General features: G+C 49.2%; 2 protein-coding genes across 3 annotated transcripts in view; one reads left to right on the top strand and one right to left on the bottom strand.

The window, feature by feature from the left end:
- The window catches only part of LOC307071386 (uncharacterized protein), a gene marked incomplete at its 5' end in the record, with an annotated part of 36,451 nt that extends 32,460 nt beyond the window's left edge, over positions 1-3,991 (top strand). Inside the window, 5 exon segments of the mRNA XM_079730368.1 lie at positions 367-440; positions 1,017-1,100; positions 1,292-1,408; positions 1,933-2,030; positions 2,287-3,991. Of these exon segments, the coding sequence (XP_079586494.1) occupies positions 367-440; positions 1,017-1,100; positions 1,292-1,408; positions 1,933-2,030; positions 2,287-2,500 (587 nt within the window). The 3' untranslated portion in view covers positions 2,501-3,991.
- Positions 3,992-4,416: 425 nt separating this feature from the next.
- On the bottom strand, positions 4,417-9,126 carry LOC307070412 (fibrinogen-like protein 1). Of its 2 annotated transcripts, none has more exons than XM_079728866.1 (7): positions 8,999-9,126; positions 8,350-8,500; positions 7,708-7,867; positions 7,399-7,496; positions 6,943-7,031; positions 5,429-5,646; positions 4,417-4,741 (listed from the first exon to the last, which is right to left on the bottom strand). In XM_079728866.1, the coding sequence occupies exons 1-7, from the start codon at positions 9,065-9,067 to the stop codon at positions 4,465-4,467; spliced, it is 1,062 nt and encodes a 353-aa protein (XP_079584992.1). In that variant the 5' UTR covers positions 9,068-9,126; the 3' UTR covers positions 4,417-4,464. The 2 variants fall into 2 exon arrangements, with proteins under 2 accessions (XP_079584992.1, XP_079584991.1); XM_079728865.1 differs by having other exon boundaries at positions 8,350-8,503; positions 8,999-9,073.
- Between the last annotated feature and the right edge of the window lie 9,099 nt (positions 9,127-18,225).

The raw sequence follows: 18,225 nt of genomic DNA, 5'->3' as shown, positions 1-18,225 counted from the left end.
ACAGAACACTCAAGTGGACGGCGGGCAGTGGATGGCTGAAAGCAAGGACGGCCCAATCAGATGGGGTGATCATTGCAGCAGTCGCTGGCCCACCGCCGACAGGAGTAGAAGATGGAGAGGAGATTTTGGACAACTTCTGTAAAAACGCTAAAGACAGACAGTGAAAAACGCGTTTTAACAAACTCGTGTGAATAATGCTTTCATCGTTTTGTGGACCTACAAAAATGGTTTTGTGTTTTTTATCGCGGTTGGATTGTATGTATAAATATACATGAACATATATAGTTAAGGGTTATCTAAACAAATATTTATAAGTATATACTTATATTTATGTGCATGTGTGTATGTGTGCGTGTGTGTGCATAGACCTGCAGAGCAGCCACCAGGAAAACATGGACCAGTTGGACAGAAGACTACAGGAGACAGAAGCTTCTCTCTCTGTAAGAGAGCACACCTCTCTCTCTCTTTCTCTCTCTCTCTCGCTCTCTCTCCCTCTCTGTGTAAGAGAACACACTTTTCTCTCTCTCTCTCTTTCTCTCTCTCTCTCTCTCTCTCTCTAAAACAGCACACCTCTCACTCTCTTTCTCTCTCTCTCTCTCGCTCTATCTCCCTCTCTGTGTAAGAGAACACACCTCTCTCTCTCTCTCTCTCACTCTCTCTCTCTCTCTCTAAAACAGCACACCTCTCTCTCTCTCTTTCTCTCTCTCTCCCTCTCTGTGTAAGAGAACACACCTCTCTCTCTTTCTCTCTCTCTCTCTCTCTCGCTCTTGCTCTCTCTCCCTCTCTGTGTAAGAGACACCTCTCTCTCTCTCTCTCTTTCTCTCTCTCACTCTCTCACTCTCTCTCTCTCTAAAACAACACCTCTCTCTCCCTCTCTCTCTAAAACAGCACACCTCTCTCCATAACCCTATAACCTAATAAATATCTTAAAAATATGAAGTAGGCTGGTGTTGGGGATAGGAGTGAGTAATCTCTCCCTCTCTCCCTCTCCCCCTGTTTCCCTGTCCCCCCCCCAGGGGAGGGTGTCGGTGCTCCTGCAGGAGAAGGAGGAGCTGGAGGAGAAGCTGCGAGCGGAGGAGGAGGCAATGAGGATGTCCCTGGTGAGTCTCACAGCCTCGGGCAGAGGAGTCACAGCTGGCAGTTTGTGTCCCAAGCTCTCCTTAACAATGCAAAAATCAAAAAAATAAAATAAAATAAAAAATAGTATGAGATAAGAGTAAATATACATGTATGTGTGTATTTATTGTGTGTGTGTGTGTGTGTGTGTGTGTGTGTGTGTGTGTGTGCGCAGACAGAGCCCAGGTACCTCTACCTCCAGCAGGAGCTGGACAGCCTGAAGGTGGTGCTGGAGATGAAGACGTCCCAGCTGCACCTCAAGGACAAGAAGCTGATGGAGATGGAGAAGCTGGTGAGAACACACACACACACACACACGCACGCACACACGCACGCACACGCGCGCGCACACACACACGCACGCACGCACGCACGCACGCACGCGCGCGCGCACACACACACACAATAAAAAATATATATATAAATATATAAAAAATATATATATATACACGCACATGCACACACACAATAAAAAATAAAAAAAATGTATATAAATATATTAAAAAATATATATATACACACGCACCCACACACACACACAACCATATACACACACACACACACAATTAAAAAAATCAAAAATTAAATATATATATATATATATATATATATATATTCAACATAAAAAAAATATACACACACACACACACACATGCATGCTTGGACACACAACTGAATGTACATGGATACACTTAAAACACATTTGGATACAAATGTTTTTGAAACACTGTGTGTGTGTGTGTGTGTGTGTCGGTGTGTGTGCGTGTGTGTGTGTGTGTTTGTGTGCATGCGTGCGTGTGTGTGTGTGTCTGTCAGGTGGACACCAACGTGAAACTCGAGGAGTGTATGAACCGGGTGCAGCAGGAGAACGAGGACTACAGAGCCAGGATGAGCAAGCACGCTGCGCTGTCCAAGTACGTGTGGTATACAGTGTATAACAGTGTGGCGCCCCCTACAGGCAGCTGACCAGTGAGCAGTATATAGTGTATAACAGTGTGGCGCCCCCTACAGGCAGCTGACCAGTGAGCAGTATATAGTGTATAACAGTGTGGCGCCCCCTACAGGCAGCTGACCAGTGAGCAGTATATAGTGTATAACAGTGTGGAGCCCCCTACAGGCAGCTGACCAGTGAGCAGTATATAGTGTATAACAGTGTGGCGCCCCCTACAGGCAGCTGACCAGTGAGCAGGCCCTGCTGCAGAAGAACCTGCAAAAGGAGTCGAAGGTCAACAAGCGTCTGTCCATGGAGAACGAGGAGTTGCTATGGAAACTGCACCACGGCGACCCGCTGGGCAGCCCCCGCCAGCTCTCGCCTACCTCACCCTGCCACTCGCCGCCGAACTCTCCCCACTTTCCCACGGCTCCGCCTCTGTCCCCAAGATAACCCTGCCTCCCTCACACACACACACACACACAGTCCTCGTGGGCTGTGCACGTCAGACATTCCCATCAACTCTTTGTCCTTATCATCATCATCACAAACCCGCGAGACTGCTGCTTTGCATCCCACGGGAACCTTCAGAAACCAGACTGGAAATCACAACAGACTTAACCCTCCCTCTCTCTCTCTCTCTCTCTCTCTCTCTCTCTCTCTCTCTCTCTCTCTCTCTCTCTCTCTCTCTCGCTCTCTCTCTCTCTCTACCAAGAGCCGGGTGTCTCTCGCCCCTCGGCCTACTCAGGGTCTGTACATAGTCTCTCGTCCTCTCCTCTCGGTGTTGATATCTTTAACTCTTGTGTTTTGTCTTGTTGCCATTCCCAACATACCTGGGTGTGTGTGTGTGTGTGTGTGTGTGTGTGACCGACACGGCCTTGGCCAATGGGAGCGGGGCAGCGTGGTATCCATGGAAACCTGTCTGGGTGTGGTTGTCCTCCTGGGAACGGACGGAGCCTTCCTCTTCCCATGCCGCCCTCAAAGACTTTGTATTTTCTTTTTCATTTTTTTCAAAGAGCGACAGCCAATCAACAGACTCATGGAGTGACTGTGTTTTGTCCGTATATGGGCGAACAGGAAGGACACAACCTTCACGGAGAACAACGAATGTAAAGGCTCTTGCACGTGGAACCCTGCTTCACTAACCCTAACAGGGTCACGACCCCAAACGAACATTAATCCCTCCGGGGACACGACCCCAAACGACCATAAACCATGGAACCCTCAGGGGTCAAGACACCAAACTACCATAAACCATAAAACCCTCAGGGGTGAAGACCCCAAAATAACACAAACCATGGAACCCTTGTGGGGTCACAACCCCAAACTACCATGAAACCTAGAACCCTTGTGGGGTCACAACCCCAAACTACCATGAAACCTAGAACCTTTGTGGGGTCACAACCCCAAACTACCATGAAACTTAGAACCCTTCTGGGGTCAAAACCCCAAACTACCATGAACAATAGAACCCTTCGGGGTTCACAACCCCAAACTATCATGAACAATAGAACCCTCAGGGGTCACAACCCCAAACTACCATGAAAAATAGAACCCTTCTGGGGTCAAAGCCCCAAACTACCATGAACAATAGAACCCTTAGGGGTCACAACCCCAAACGACCATGAACAATAGAACCCTTCTGGGGTCATTGCCCCAAACTATCATATACCATAGAACCCTTGTGAGTTCACGTCTTACTTTTGGTTTTGCTGAACCCTTGGTTGAACCCTCTTAACTCCCGGGGCGATCAGAGGATGCTGGGCTGTGGTCCCTTCCCTCATGTTAGCGTTGAGCTGATAAAGAAGCCGCTGACGCTCGACCTGAGATCGAGGTCAGGCCCCGCTCTGTGCCCGTCCGGCCTCGTTTCTTCTCTTGCCTTTGAAACCTCTGCTTTACCCACAATGCCGCAATTCACCCTGCTCCTTTTCCGATCGATAATAAACGCAGTATAAGATGCAACCGGCTGTGTGTCTTTATTTCTGAATCAGATGGGACATATTTTGAGTCTTTTATTAGGCCATGGTCTGATATGTTTTGCGTCATTTGATCGGTTATAATGATCGGCCTTTATAGAGAGCACCGATCAAACACTTTAAAATTAATATCTGCCGATAACGATCGGCGGCTTATCGATGGGAGCATCCCTAATGGTTTTAATCAATAATCATTTAATTATTAATCAGAGAAGGGTTGGGTGTTGATAATGTATACTTCATGTACACTTCATGTGAAAGCAGATAATACAACTATACTGATAACTTATTTAGCTCAACACAACCACATCGATGGGAAGAGATGATGGTTGACGCATTGATTTGTGTTAAATAAATGATACTTTTGCAAATAAATAGAGAAAAATCCCAAAAGAAATTTAAAGGAAACCTTTATTGAGTGGTTTTCTACTCTTAACACTATCAGCCTTGTCTCCAGCCTCCCTCCTCAGCCTCAGAACGCCGAGCTTGACCGCCTGGCACCTCCTCCACCGTGTTGTGAAGGAGCGGCTGCTGTTGCCACGGCAGCACGGGGGCGTCGCTAGGGGTCGTGGCCTCCAGGTCTGCGGCGCGCACCATCATGACCACAGACTTGATGGAGTACCACCAGCCGTGCCAGGTGTACCACACCACCCCGTCCTCTGCCATGGCCTCGTACGGACCCTTGTAGTAGTGGCCGTTCAGGTTCCCCGCCTCACACCTGCACGCCGGAGGATCAGGGTGAGGTGGGGTTAGATCGTGGTGGGTGGGGTTAGATAGTGGTGGGTGGGGTTAGATAAGTGTTATTTAGGGTAGGGTAGTGTAAGGTAGGGTTGGATAGTGTAAGGTATGGTTAGGTGGTGTTAGATAGGGTAATGTAGGGTTAGTTAGTGTAAGGTGGGGTCAGATAGTGTTAGGTAGGGTTAGGTAGTTTAAGGTAGGGTTAGATAGGGTTAGATAGTGTAAGGTATGGTTAGGTGGGGTTAGATAGGGTAATGTAGGGTTAGTTAGTGTAAGGTATGGTTGGGTGGGGTTAGATAGGGTAATGTAGGGTTAGTTAGTGTAAGGTATGGTTAGGTGGGGTTAGATAGGGTAATGTAGGGTTAGTTAGTGTAAGGTATGGTTAGATAGGGTAAGGTAGGTTTAGATAAGGTTAGGTAGTTAGGGCTAGATATGGTTAGATATATAGGGTTGGGTAGGTAGGGTTAGGTTAGATAGAGTTAGGCAGGGTAAAAAAAGGGTAAAATGGGGTTAAATTAGATAGGGTAAGATGGAGAGGGTTAGATGGGGTTGGATAGGGTTAGGTGGGGCTAGGTGGGGTTAGATAGGTAGCGTTGTATAACCATAAAGTAAAGAAGGTAACGTCACGACGTCGTGGTACTATTGATATGACGACGTCACTTCCTACCTGCTGGACCACCATCCCGACTTGTCGAGTCTGATGCACTCGGCGTTATCGTCATCGCCTCCCAGCCGGTTGAGGCTGGGGGGGGCACCGGGCCGGTCCACGGTGCGGAACTTCACCCCTGCTGAGCCTGGCCCCGAACGGGCCCACTGGCTGGACCCCCGCAGGGCGTCCCCTGCGTCCCCCGCCGTGTACTCCCCCAGGTGTAGCTGGTACTGGTCCTAGTGGGGGAGTAGTGTTACCACCAGCTGGTACTGGTCCTAGTGGTACTGGTCCTAGTGGTACTGGTCCTAGTGGGGGGAGCAGTGTTACCACCAGCTGGTACTGGTCCTAGTGGTACTGGTCCTAGTGGTACTGGTCCTAGTGGTACTGGTCCTAGTGGGGGGAGCAGTGTTACCACCAGCTGGTACTGGTCCTAGTGGTACTGGTCCTAGTGGTACTGGTCCTAGTGGGGGGAGTAGTGTTACCACCAGCTGGTACTGGTCCTAGTGGGGGGAGTAGTGTTACCACCAGCTGGTACTGGTCCTAGTGGTATTGGTCCTAGTGGTACTGGTCCTAGTGGGGGGAGCAGTGTTACCACCAGCTGGTACTGGTCCTAGTGGGGGGAGTAGTGTTACCACCAGCTGGTACTGGTTCTAGTGGGGGGAGTAGTGTTACCACCAGCTGGTACTGGTCCTAGTGGTACTGGTCCTAGTGGTACTGGTCCTAGTGGGGGGAGTAGTGTTACCACCAGCTGGTACTGGTCCTAGTGGGGGGAGTAGTGTTACCACCAGGTGGTACTGGTCCTAGTGGGGGGAGTAGTGTTACCACCAGCTGGTACTGGTCCTCGTGGTACTGGTCCTAGTGGTACTGGTCCTAGTGGGGGGAGCAGTGTTACCACCAGCTGGTACTGGTCCTAGTGGTACTGGTCCTAGTGGTACTGGTCCTAGTGGTACTGGTCCTAGTGGGGGGAGCAGTGTTACCACCAGCTGGTACTGGTCCTAGTGGTACTGGTCCTAGTGGTACTGGTCCTAGTGGGGGGAGTAGTGTTACCACCAGCTGGTACTGGTCCTAGTGGGGGGAGTAGTGTTACCACCAGCTGGTACTGGTCCTAGTGGTACTGGTCCTAGTGGTACTGGTCCTAGTGGGGGGAGCAGTGTTACCACCAGCTGGTACTGGTTCTAGTGGGGGGAGCAGTGTTACCACCAGCTGGTACTGGTCCTAGTGGGGGGAGTAGTGTTACCACCAGCTGGTACTGGTCCTAGTGGTACTGGTCCTAGTGGTACTGGTTCTAGTGGGGGGAGTAGTGTTACCACCAGCTGGTACTGGTTCTAGTGGGGGGAGTAGTGTTACCACCAGCTGGTACTGGTTCTAGTGGGGGGAGTAGTGTTACTACCAGCTGGTACTGGTCCTAGAGGGGGGAGCAATGTCACTACCTGGTACTACCAGCTAGTCAGGGGTTACTATACACATCATATTTAGCATTACTACAAGTTGGTACTGCTACCGGTAGTAGTACTGACTGGAGGAGGTTCTACCTTCTCCTCGTCCACCTTGAAGTTCTTGTACTCTGCAAACCGCTGGTTCCCCTCAAAGTCCTCCATGTTGATCCTTAGCTCGTAGTCGCCTGGAAACACCCTCTCATCTCATTACATATATTTTCATTACACGACATCAATTACGTTAGCCTACGCTACATCACATAGGATTACATTATGTTACGTTATGCTATGCTACGTTACATTAGGTTACATTACACTACTCTACATTACATTACATTATGGTACGTTATGCTATGTTACGTTACATTAGGTTACATTACACTACTTTACATTACATTACATTATGGTACGTTATGCGATACTATGCGATCCATTACATTCCAGTACACTATGTTACGTTTCATTATATTGGAAGTACCTAAAAATTCACAAAATAAGGAAACCAACTGCTTTTAAATGTTATAATATGCACACACTCACACACACACTCACCTTGTGAGGTGATGTAGTGTAGGGGGTCGTTCCCGAGCCAAAACTCTCCTTTAGGTGAGAACTGATCTCCAAACCCATTCTTATACTCTACCCAGGCCCTGCACACACACACACACACACACACACACACACACACACACACACACACACACACACACACACACACACACACACACACACACACACACACACACACACAGAAAGTCAGTGTGTATGTAATGTGTACTGTATTATGTATACTATGTACTCTGCGTACTATTTATACCGTGTACATTGTGTATACTGTGTACTGTATGTAGTGTGTTGTACCTGTCGAAGCTCTCCTGTCCGTCCGTCCGTCTCTGAAACACGGTCCAGCCCCCTCCGTTGTTCATGTCACAGAACACGCTGAAGGCCGTCGGAGCGCCGCTTGGACGCACCTGGTAGAGGCCGCTGGCCACGTTCCCCCCCGCAAACACCTCCGAGCAGTCTGACGCACGCACGCACGCACGCACGCACGCACGCACGCACGCACGCACGCACGCACGCACGCACGCACGCACGCACGCACACACACACACACACACACACACACACACACACACACACACACACACACACACACACACAGTAGACAGATACATTTAGAGATACACACACATGTGTGCAGCTCAGGAGGTAGAACGGGTCGGCTGGTAACCGAAGGGTTGCTAGTTCCCCGGCTCCTCCTAGCCGAGTGTCAAGGTGTCCCTGAGCAAGACACACAAACCTAACTGCTCCCGACGAGGGGGCCGTCGCCTTGCATGGTTGGCTCTGCCGTCGGTGTGTGAATGTGTGCATGAATGGGTGAATGTCCGGCAATGTTGTAAAGGGCTTTGGACAAAAGCACTGTATATAAATGCCAGTCCATTTACATGTGCACACATAGACACAGGCATGTTGACGGACGCCCCCCCCCCCCCCCCCCCGCACCTCGGTACTGGTTCTCCGGGCCCAGGTGGAGGTTGGGGATGTTCTCCAGCTGCCGGGCCTGGCTAGCGTGGAGCTGTTCGATGTAGAGCTGCTGCTCCCGAACCTCCGCCTCCAACTGGACCACCCGCTGCTCGCAGGGGTCCAGCGGGGCCTCCTCTCACACACACACACACACACACACACACACACACACACACACACACACACACACACACACACACACACACACACACACACATACACACCATTAGCATGCATATTTTATAGACCAATATATAATAATAAAATAGTAAAGACAGGAGAATAATAACATAATAATGGGATAAATCCTTGAATAATTATGTTATAATCATATAGACCTTTGAATAATAATTGTATAATATCATAGACCCTCTATTAATAATACAATAATCTTAAAGATCCTTGAGTAATATACATTTGTAAAAACTTTGTTTTACAAAGTGAACACTGCAGTATTTTGGGTTACTATATTCATGATTAGAAAGCGCTGTGCTACAATACAAAAACACACTGATGTGGTAATGATCAATGTCTTCTTGAAATAATATAATAATAGATAATACTTAACTCAAAACATTAATACATACATGAACAACTCAATGAATACAATTAGAAAAGTGGGTCTTACCGGCCGGCCAAGAGCCAGCTGTAACAGACAGGCCAAATATCTTAGCAGAACTCCTACAGATTTTCCCATCGTGGCGTCTCTGTGATACTGTTTGTAACTGTAAGTAGTTACTGTAGTTACTCTGTGTGAGACTGCTCTTTGGTTTATATTCTGACCCACCGTCAGCCGGTCCCACGAATTCCTTCTGGCTCCCATTTCTCTTCCCCAATAACAGAGGCGCCCTCTACTGGTGGAAATAATATGTTCGTGGCTGCTCCAATTAAATCTTCTAAGACGCAATTTAGTCGAAGCTACGACCTCCTGGAACAAGCACACCAAAACATGACTGTAGAGAAACAGCTTTTAAACTTTGTCTCTGAAGTGCAAAACATGCCAGGAACTACGTTTAAGGACGAATACTTCACTGTGAAATAGATTTTCACGGTGAAATTAGCAAATCAAATATTTGATCGCACCCGCACCATGCAGCTGCTAGTGCTAGACGTGCTGAAATGAGAGCTAATTAAACTTAAGGTAGGGTAACTTAGGGTATTTTATTGAACATTGCACTAGTTATTTTTATGAATTATTCAGTGCTTATGTGAGATTTGTTCAATGTATCAACTGAAGTGTTCGTCGTCGCATGTTTATTTAGCTTCTAGCTACAATTAGCAAGGTCACTAATGACTACAGTTCTGAGGTTCACCATTGGGGGAGACAAACTCCGGGCTTTCTCTTAACCTTTTTACAAATTGCTAACCGGTTGTTGTTGCTTTACCGATATCAGCGAGATGCTAACGAGCCTCGGTGTGTTCGTTAAGTGCTGTTCTAATGCCCAGTATCGAAAGAAAAAGGTGCGACTCCGGTGGGACTCGAACCCACAACCTTTGAATCACATCTCAGTGTTTGACTAGAAGTCCAATGCGCTATCCATTGCGCCACGGAGCCACCTGTTGATGGTACAGGGCCGCAGGGCATATATCCCAACTCTAGGTACGAACACGCCGGCATCCAAGTCGATATTTTTCGCAAGGTTTTACTTCTGCGAGCAGAGTCCGAGTTTTTCCAATCTTACCAGAACATAAAACCAACTCATAGCCGTTTATAAAGTTGTATCATTTATACGGTTTATTTATATTCAAGCGTTCCGTTTTACCTTTGGCATTCAGAAAGTTTCCGCTGCTTAGCGTAATCAAATTAACGTTGACCTCATAGCTTGTTTTCCGCATTTAAGTAATTCTCCTCCCCCCCCCAAAAAAAAGGTATGGTTGTCTGTCTTTGGAACCACGGTGGCGGTGTTGAGCAGGAGAGTAGGGCTGCTGTCGGCGTCATAACATGCCTTGTTTTGTACTGATCCGACGCGATCTAACGTTATTAAACCATTAAGGTGACACCGTCTAAACGGTTATGAGAAATACGAAGGATAACAAATAGTTTTTAAAGCGGACTATGGAAGTAATCGCTGACCTAGCAATATCCATTTTTCAAAGTCAACGTTGTATTCTGAGCCTCTCAGAGCCCGGATAGCTCAGTCGGTAGAGCATCAGACTTTTAATCTGAGGGTCCAGGGTTCAAGTCCCTGTTCGGGCGGTAGTTCTTTTTCGTCCTTGCCAGATTATGAAAGCTCCGCCATGACTAGGTAGACTATATATCGTAGGATTTGACCTTAATTAAATGAGTGGTCCAACGTTACTCAAATCGGTAATAAAACAACTAAATCCACCACAACCTCCAGATGGGCCAGTTCAGGACCATCTCGGAGGTAGTTGTGGAGGGTAGGATGAGAAGGAAGCCGATGCTATCCTGGAGAAGCCTCAAATGCCCTCTATGAGGAGCTAGTGAAGATCAGGAGCTAGTGACAATGAGTAGCTAGTGAATATGAGGTGGTGGTCCCTCCTCCACCCCAGAGGGCCTCGGCCAGTCCTTTGGGTTGGTAGCCATCAGGCTCCAAGGTACCAAGGTTCTCTTGACCTTACAAGAGAACTCTAAGACCGGAACTGTGTTGCTACGTTGGACCGTGAACTACTGCATCCTGCAAGGATATGAATTCATATCAGTAAGTATATGTACATTTATATCTATTGATGCACAGAGATTGATATAGTATTTACTGTACTGTACAAACATATTTATTGACAGACTGTTTATAAGTCCACTCATTCACTGGTTCAGAGATCCGGTGCCGATATCTAGGAACATCTGCAGGGCCTTGAAGAGTTGATCCCAGCTAGCGCGGGCCATTTGAAGAAAACAGCCAGAGAAAGCACGCTTTTGAAAGTATCCAATAATAACAATCTGACCCCTCTAAGGCCTCCCTCCAAAGCCACTCCCTGAAAACACGGGATTAGCTCGCTAGCTTTAGCAATAGGTCTGCCTAGCCTTGGAAGACAGGTCAGTTGCAAGGTGTGCAGGGCAGAGTGCGCGCAGTTAGCTGGCTAGCTAGGTAGACGGACAGGAAGGCCGACCAATCTCATCATTCGGGCCAAAATAATTGATGACCGGGCCTGCAACAGCCTCAGTTACAGGATTTATTTCTTATTTGTTGTCAGAGCATTTGATTTATTGATTACTGACAATTTAATGACAATTTCACCCAATAGGACAAACATTGCTTTGGAAATAAATGGCCTACCCTAGTTTTAAAGACTACAGTAACTGTGGTGAATAAATGTTTCTATATATTGACTTTGTCCCGGCACTCACTTGTTTTGCTTGTGCGTGTTGTTTTAGGGACCGGGGTCGTGATCCTGTGTGTGTGTCGCTTTGATGAAGCAAGTCGGTTTGTTTGTACAACTGAGTTACTCAAACCCACCCAGAAAAAAAACGATAAGCCTGCTCATATTTTGGCAGTTGCTATATATGTTGTTGGTGTGGCTACGTAGTTTATGGGCGGGGCTATATATTTTATTAGTAGGGTCGCCTGTCGGGGGGGGGGGGGGGGGGTATGCTGCTAACCCTAAATGCTGCAGGCGGGGCCAAATATGATGTCAGTGGATTACATTCCGTGTGCGTGGCCCAGTCAGTCAGCCGTGGGCGGGGCTTTATATTCATGGTCGAGTATACAATCGAAGCAGATCGTCTCGTAGGTTAGGATGTTCTGTTCGAGGTCAGCAGCCCAGAGAGGTATTGATCAGGCCTCCTGAACCTTGTAGCGCCTGGTGTGTTGACTGAGCAGGGTCCAGAGGAGAGCAGGCCAGTATACGATGTGTATTGCCCGGGCCTGGGGCCTGGCTCTGTCTCTGTTGGCTTTACTACAGTACTACAGCAGAGCCTTAGCGGGTGCAAGGTGGGGCTGCTCGATTATGGAAAAAATCATAATCACGATTATTTTGGTCGATATTGAAATCACGACTATTCAAACGAACGAACACTTACACTAAATGGTCAAATAGAAAATGTTCAAATCTAAAATAATGTACAGATGTGTCCAGCTGTTCTGCCCTTTCTATTGAGCATTTTATTAAAAAAAGAAGTTTCAGCTCGTTTCTATTAGTTTTGTGATAAATAATAAATAAATAATTGAAATCGTGATCGAAATTCGATTAATCGCCCGGCCCTAGTGTAAGGTAGGACTACTACATATACACTAAGGTTCCCCGTCTCATAGTTGGATTTAGTTTTTATTAATTTGGTTTTATTTATGTGTGTTTTTAACTTCCTGCTCACCTGCCACACACACACTGCTGCTGTTGTGATGTTGGGATGTTTTGTTGGAATGTTGGGATGTTGTTGAGACTGTGATGTGATGTTGTGATGTTTTGCTGTGGTGGTGTATTGTCATGATATGGTGTTGTGATGTTCATGTGATTGGTAGTGATGTTGTTAATGTTCTGTTATTGTGTTTCGTGAGTGTCAGTACCGCATTATTGTTGTTGTTGTTGTTGTTGTTGTTGTTGTAGAGCGGCTCAGGTATATCTCACAACCACGCTTCCAGTTAGGGTTTACCCCATTCGCTCTCTACCCCCCAGAACGGCAGGGTGGCGCCCCACCGGGCCCCGCCCCCCCGGGGCCCGGTGGGGCGGGGCCCGTGCTGCGTCTGGCTGGTCCTTGCGAGGGGCTCGTGGGGGCCAGTGGATCCAAACAGTCTGGATCCGGACAGCCGGTTGGTGGTCTGCAGGGCACTGGGTTGCGGCTTCTACGCGCACCATTGCTCCAAGCCGCGTCCGGCCGCCTCTTTAGGTGGCTAGGCTAACTACCGTCACCGGAGTAAGTCCGGCTGTTTTCAAAAGCATCTGTCATTTCAAAAGCAACAACAAACAGATCGCACATATACTAACAACAGAACAGACACGAGAAACGTATAAATCCCTTTATTTACGGCGTTATGTTGTGATATAGTGTCGATAAAGACCAAACATATATAGCTATACATTTACGGCAATACTTGTCTTGAAATTATACGGAGGAGGCGGGGCGTGCTGGTGTCATATACCATGCCCCCCCGGAACGGCATTTGCCGTTCCAGAACGGCATATGCCGTTCCTGGACGGCATGTGCTGTTCCTGAACGGCATGTGCCGTTCCACCTGAACGGCAGTTACCGATCCTAAACGGCATATGCCGTTCCTGAATGGCATATGCCGTTCCTGAACGGCATATGCCATGGTATGTCAGTGGTCGCGGTGGCACATGCCACAGGCCAATAAACGATCTCGGACCTACTGCAATTGCAGGCAGTGCATGCAGTAGCACGCGCTTCACCTGTAGAGGGACAAGTTATATTTGATCCTGCGTTCTTCAGACTGAGATGTGGACCAGGATCATGACCCATATCGGAGGCACCTAACCGGTGCGGGCGAGGTACAGAGCCTGCTGGTCCCGGGCCGACGTGCTGCTGGGCAGTGGCGCGGGACAGTCGGCGTGGCTGCTCGCGTTGCCGTGGCAGCTGAACTTGACGGACCGGACCAGAGGCGGCCGGACGCGGCTTGGAGCAATGGTGCGCGTAGAAGCCGCAACCCAGTGCCCTGCAGACCACCAACCGGCTGTCCGGATCCAGACTGTTTGGATCCACTGGCCCCCAGGACACTACGATTGCTAGTAACAATAGAAATATAGAAAGGTTTGTGACACTGGATCAGTGTTAAATGATAGGAACCTGTAGGCCTACTTCAATTTTTGGGTTAAACACCAATAAGAACAAATGCAAAACTTAATATTTGGCCTATTGAATAGTTATGAGTTGAAGCAGTCATACAGTAGGCTATACAGGCTACGCTACTAGGACACCTTGGTAAAACACGAGTGGAAAAATGGATGACTGTCTAGCCATAGGCTACAGTTCCATCCCATGGTAGATATAGGGACCTGCCTCTGTAGTCATAGACTATAGCTCTAAATCTCTGTTATTGATTAGTCAGACCTGTTTAGGTGGCTAGGCTAACTACCGTCACCGGAGTAAGTCCGGCTGTTTTCAAAAGCATCTGTCATTTCAAAAGCAACAACAAACAGATCGCACATATACTAACAACAGAACGGACACGAGAAACGTATAAATCCCTTTATTTACAGCGTTATGTTGTGATATAGTGTCGATGAAGACCAAATATATATAGCTTTACATTTACGACAATACTTGTCTTGAAATTATACGGAGGAGGCGGGGCGTGCTGGTGTCATATACCGTTGTTGGGAACGGCACTTACCGTTCCAGAACGGCATATGCCGTTCCTGGACGGCATATGCGGTTCCACCTGAACGGCAGCTACCGTTCCTAAACGGCATACCGTTCCACCTGAACGGCAGTTACCGATCCTAAACGGCATATGCCGTTCCTGAATGGTGTAACCAGGGTGAAACAACATGTTTTAGTTATGTTGAAATGTCACCAAATTCTGATTAGTAAGAAATACATGTGTTTATTCTATGTTCAAGGTCCCTTTTGTAACCTGTTCCAACCCCTATGTCAATGTGTTTTCAATACCTGTACTGTCGCTTTAAGAAAAGTTCGTGTTTTAGTGACGTATATGCAGCGGCAAGCTCAGAATGGGGTTGGCTATCTGAGTGGAGGTATGTTGATGTATTTGTCGTGACATTTTAAGCATATAAATCGTTTTGTAGATAATGTGAATGTTATATATGAACATGCTACAGCACCGTTATAACAGCTAACGCTTTGCAAATGTAACTTTTGAGAGTTTATTGTATATATGTGCGTCAGAGTATCCGTTTGTTTGTTTGCTAGGCGGGAATGTGGTCCTGGCTATGACGGTTTACATGCGGTGACATGATTTTCTTTGGCTCATCCAGGTATGAATGTTTTATCTGTTATGTATATTATCTATGCTGGTTATGTTTGTTGGAGTGCAGTCAAATCGTATTCATTATGCTATCTTGTTTATTTTTATGTTATTATATATTGTGAGAATGCGGTTGGCTATCTGAGTGGAGGCGGGAATGTGGTCCTGGCTATGACGGTTTACATGCGGTGACATGATTTTCTTTGGCTCATCCAGATTCCAATAAATGAGAAACTCCTCCATTGTTGTCCAGCCGTCCTTCCACCCTTCCAACGCATTCGCCAGAACACAACGCAGTTCAACACCCGTTACAATGGCATATGTCGTTCCTGAACGGCATATGCCATGGTATGTCAGTGGTCGCGGTGGCACATGCCACAGGCCAATAAACGATCTCGGCGTCTCTCTGCAATTGGTCGTTTTACTTTACCAAACATACTGGAGCGCAAACCGTTAAAACAGATCATTCATGTGCCGGGTGTAGACGGTCAGTCGTTACCTCTGAGTTTAGACAGCGTTCGCCTCTAGGGGCCAGCAGATGCATCACACAGCTGCAATCCGTTACTCATTCCGGTTGTCCCCCCTCGTGTACCATGTGACCCACCTCCAGATCGTCTGGCGGAGCCGTTCATCAGCCTGACCTCCACCTTGTCCTCCACCTTGGAGAGCGACAGCAGCGGTGCTCCCGATGTGCTCAGAGGCCACGCCTTCCTCATCTCGTGCGTCACCCGCACGGCGTACACTGTCAAAACCTTCCGTCTGCAGGCCAGCGCCGAGTGGTTCCTGCCCGCCGTGAACCGCTCCGCCCACTTCCTGTTTCCGGCCGTGGACCAGAGCCACCGGGGGGTCTACAGATGCTCCTACAGTGTGGAGGAGGCCCCCGGCCTCTTCCACAATGCTGCATCCCTCACCATACACACTGTGGAGGGTAACCGCACCCTCTCACCTTATACCCTACACTGAAGGTTAACCTCACCCTCTCACCTTATACCCTACACACTGTGGAGGGTAACCTCACCCTCTCATCTTATACCCTACACACTGAAGGGTAACCTCACCCTCTCACCTTATACCCTACACACTGAAGGGTAACCTCACCCTCTCACCTTATACCCTACACACCGATGGGTAACCTCACCCTCTCACCCCATACCCTTCACAATGTGAAGGGTAACATCACCCCCTCACCATACACAGTTTGGAGGATAACCTCACCCACCCACCCCATACCGTTCGCACTGTGGATGGTAACCTCACCCTCTCACACACTGGATGGTAACCTCACACCATACCCTACACACTGTGGGGCAACCTCATCCTCTCTCCCCCCACCGTTCACACTGTGGAGGGTAACCTCACCCTCACACCCCACACCCTATACACTGGAGGCTAACCTCACCCTCACACCCTACACACACTGGAGGCTAACCTCACCCTCTCACCCCATACCCTACACACACTGGAGGCTAACGTCACCCTCTCAACCCATACCCTATACACTGGAGGCTAACCTCACCCTCACACCCCACACCCTATACACTGGAGGGTAACCTCACCCTCTCACCCCACACCCTATACACTGGAGGGTAACCTCACCCTCTCACCCCACACCCTACACACACTGGAGGCTAACCTCACCCTCTCAACCCATACCCTACACACACTGGAGGCTAACCTCACCCTCTCAACCCATACCCTATACACTGGAGGCTAACCTCACCCTCACACCCCACACCCTATACACTGGAGGGTAACCTCATCCTCTCACCCCACACCCTATACACTGGAGGGTAACCTCACCCCACACCCTACACACACTGGAGGCTAACCTCACCCTCTCACCCCACACCCTACACACACTGGAGGCTAACCTCACCCCACACCCACTGGAGGCTAACCTCACCCTCTCACCCCACACCCACTGTTGAGGCTAACCTCACCCTCTCACCCCACACACTGTGGAGGGTAACCTCACCCTCTCACCCCACACACTGTTGAGGCTAACCTCACCCTCTCATCACTAAATCCTCATGTGTCCGTGTTCTAGAGCCGCGTGACGTGCGGCTGGTGGGCGGAGCCAGCGGCTGTGAGGGCGAGCTGGAGGTGAGGCACCAGAGCCAGTGGCGGCCGGTCAAGTGGCGCCCCCCAGTGGCGCCCCCCCCCGGGCGCGGGGGGGGGCGTGGTGTGCCGACAGCTGGGCTGCGGTGCGCTTGTGACTACGGGACGGGCCCCGGCACGCCCGCGGCCCGCCTGGCGCTTCCTGTCCGACTGCGGGGGGGAAGAGGCGGCGCTGACGGACTGTGGTGTCGTACGACCGCTGCACACCGCAGACCCCCCCCGTCCAGGTGGTCTGCTCAGGTACCACCTGTGCCCATTGGCTGAGAATGAGGTTGAATCAATAGTTTAATAAACGTCGTCGTGTGTGTGTGTGTGTTTTTCCAAAAGACATGAGGGACCATGTGTTGGGGGTCTTGTGTGTGTTTTTCTGAAGACATGGGGGCCCACGTGTTGGGGGGTCTTGTGTGTGTGTGTTTTTCCAAAGACATGAGGGCCCACGTGTTGGGGGGTCTTATGTGTGAGTACCCTCTCCTCCGCAGACATCCTGGTGAGTCCCAACATCTCCGTGTCCTCCATGATGGATCCCTGGCGCCAGGGCCGGGACGGGCCGTCGGTGCTGAAGGGCCACAGCTTCACCGTCACCTGCTCCGTCCGGCCCAAGTACCCTGGAGGATCCCTCCTCCTGCTCTTCAGCGGCTCCAACGGCACCACCCACAGCAAGCCCACCGTGAACAAAACCGCCCCGTTCCGGTTTCCTGCTGCCGTCTCCGCCCAGCAGGGGAACTCCACCTGTGTGTACCGGGTCATGTACCGCTCCGGGCTGTTCACCTCCAGGAGCTCCGTCCTCTCCTTCTCCATCTGGAAAGGTGAGCCCCCCCCGCCCCCTTCCCTCCAGACTAGGGGTTCTCAGACCAGGTCTGGACCCAACAGAGTGGACCAGCGTCCTGTTGCAGAG

This window comes from Pollachius pollachius, assembly GCF_949987615.1.
Source record: "Pollachius pollachius genome assembly, chromosome: 2".
NCBI classification, from domain to species: domain Eukaryota; kingdom Metazoa; phylum Chordata; class Actinopteri; order Gadiformes; family Gadidae; genus Pollachius; species Pollachius pollachius.
The sequence above is the reverse complement of the archived record's forward strand: the minus strand, read 5'-3'. Positions and strand labels throughout refer to the sequence as shown.

Bases quoted from the DNA above. Each gene is read 5' to 3' on its own strand.
- LOC307070412 (XM_079728865.1), bottom strand. From the start codon at position 9,067: ATGGGAAAATCTGTAGGAGTTCTGCTAAGATATTTGGCCTGTCTGTTA. The intron at 7,868-8,349 runs GTGCGGGGGGGG...TGCGTGCGTCAG, and splicing joins CCCGGAGAACCAGTACCGAG to ACTGCTCGGAGGTGTTTGCG. The intron at 7,032-7,398 runs GTGAGTGTGTGT...GGGTGTTTCCAG, and splicing joins ACACTACATCACCTCACAAG to GCGACTACGAGCTAAGGATC.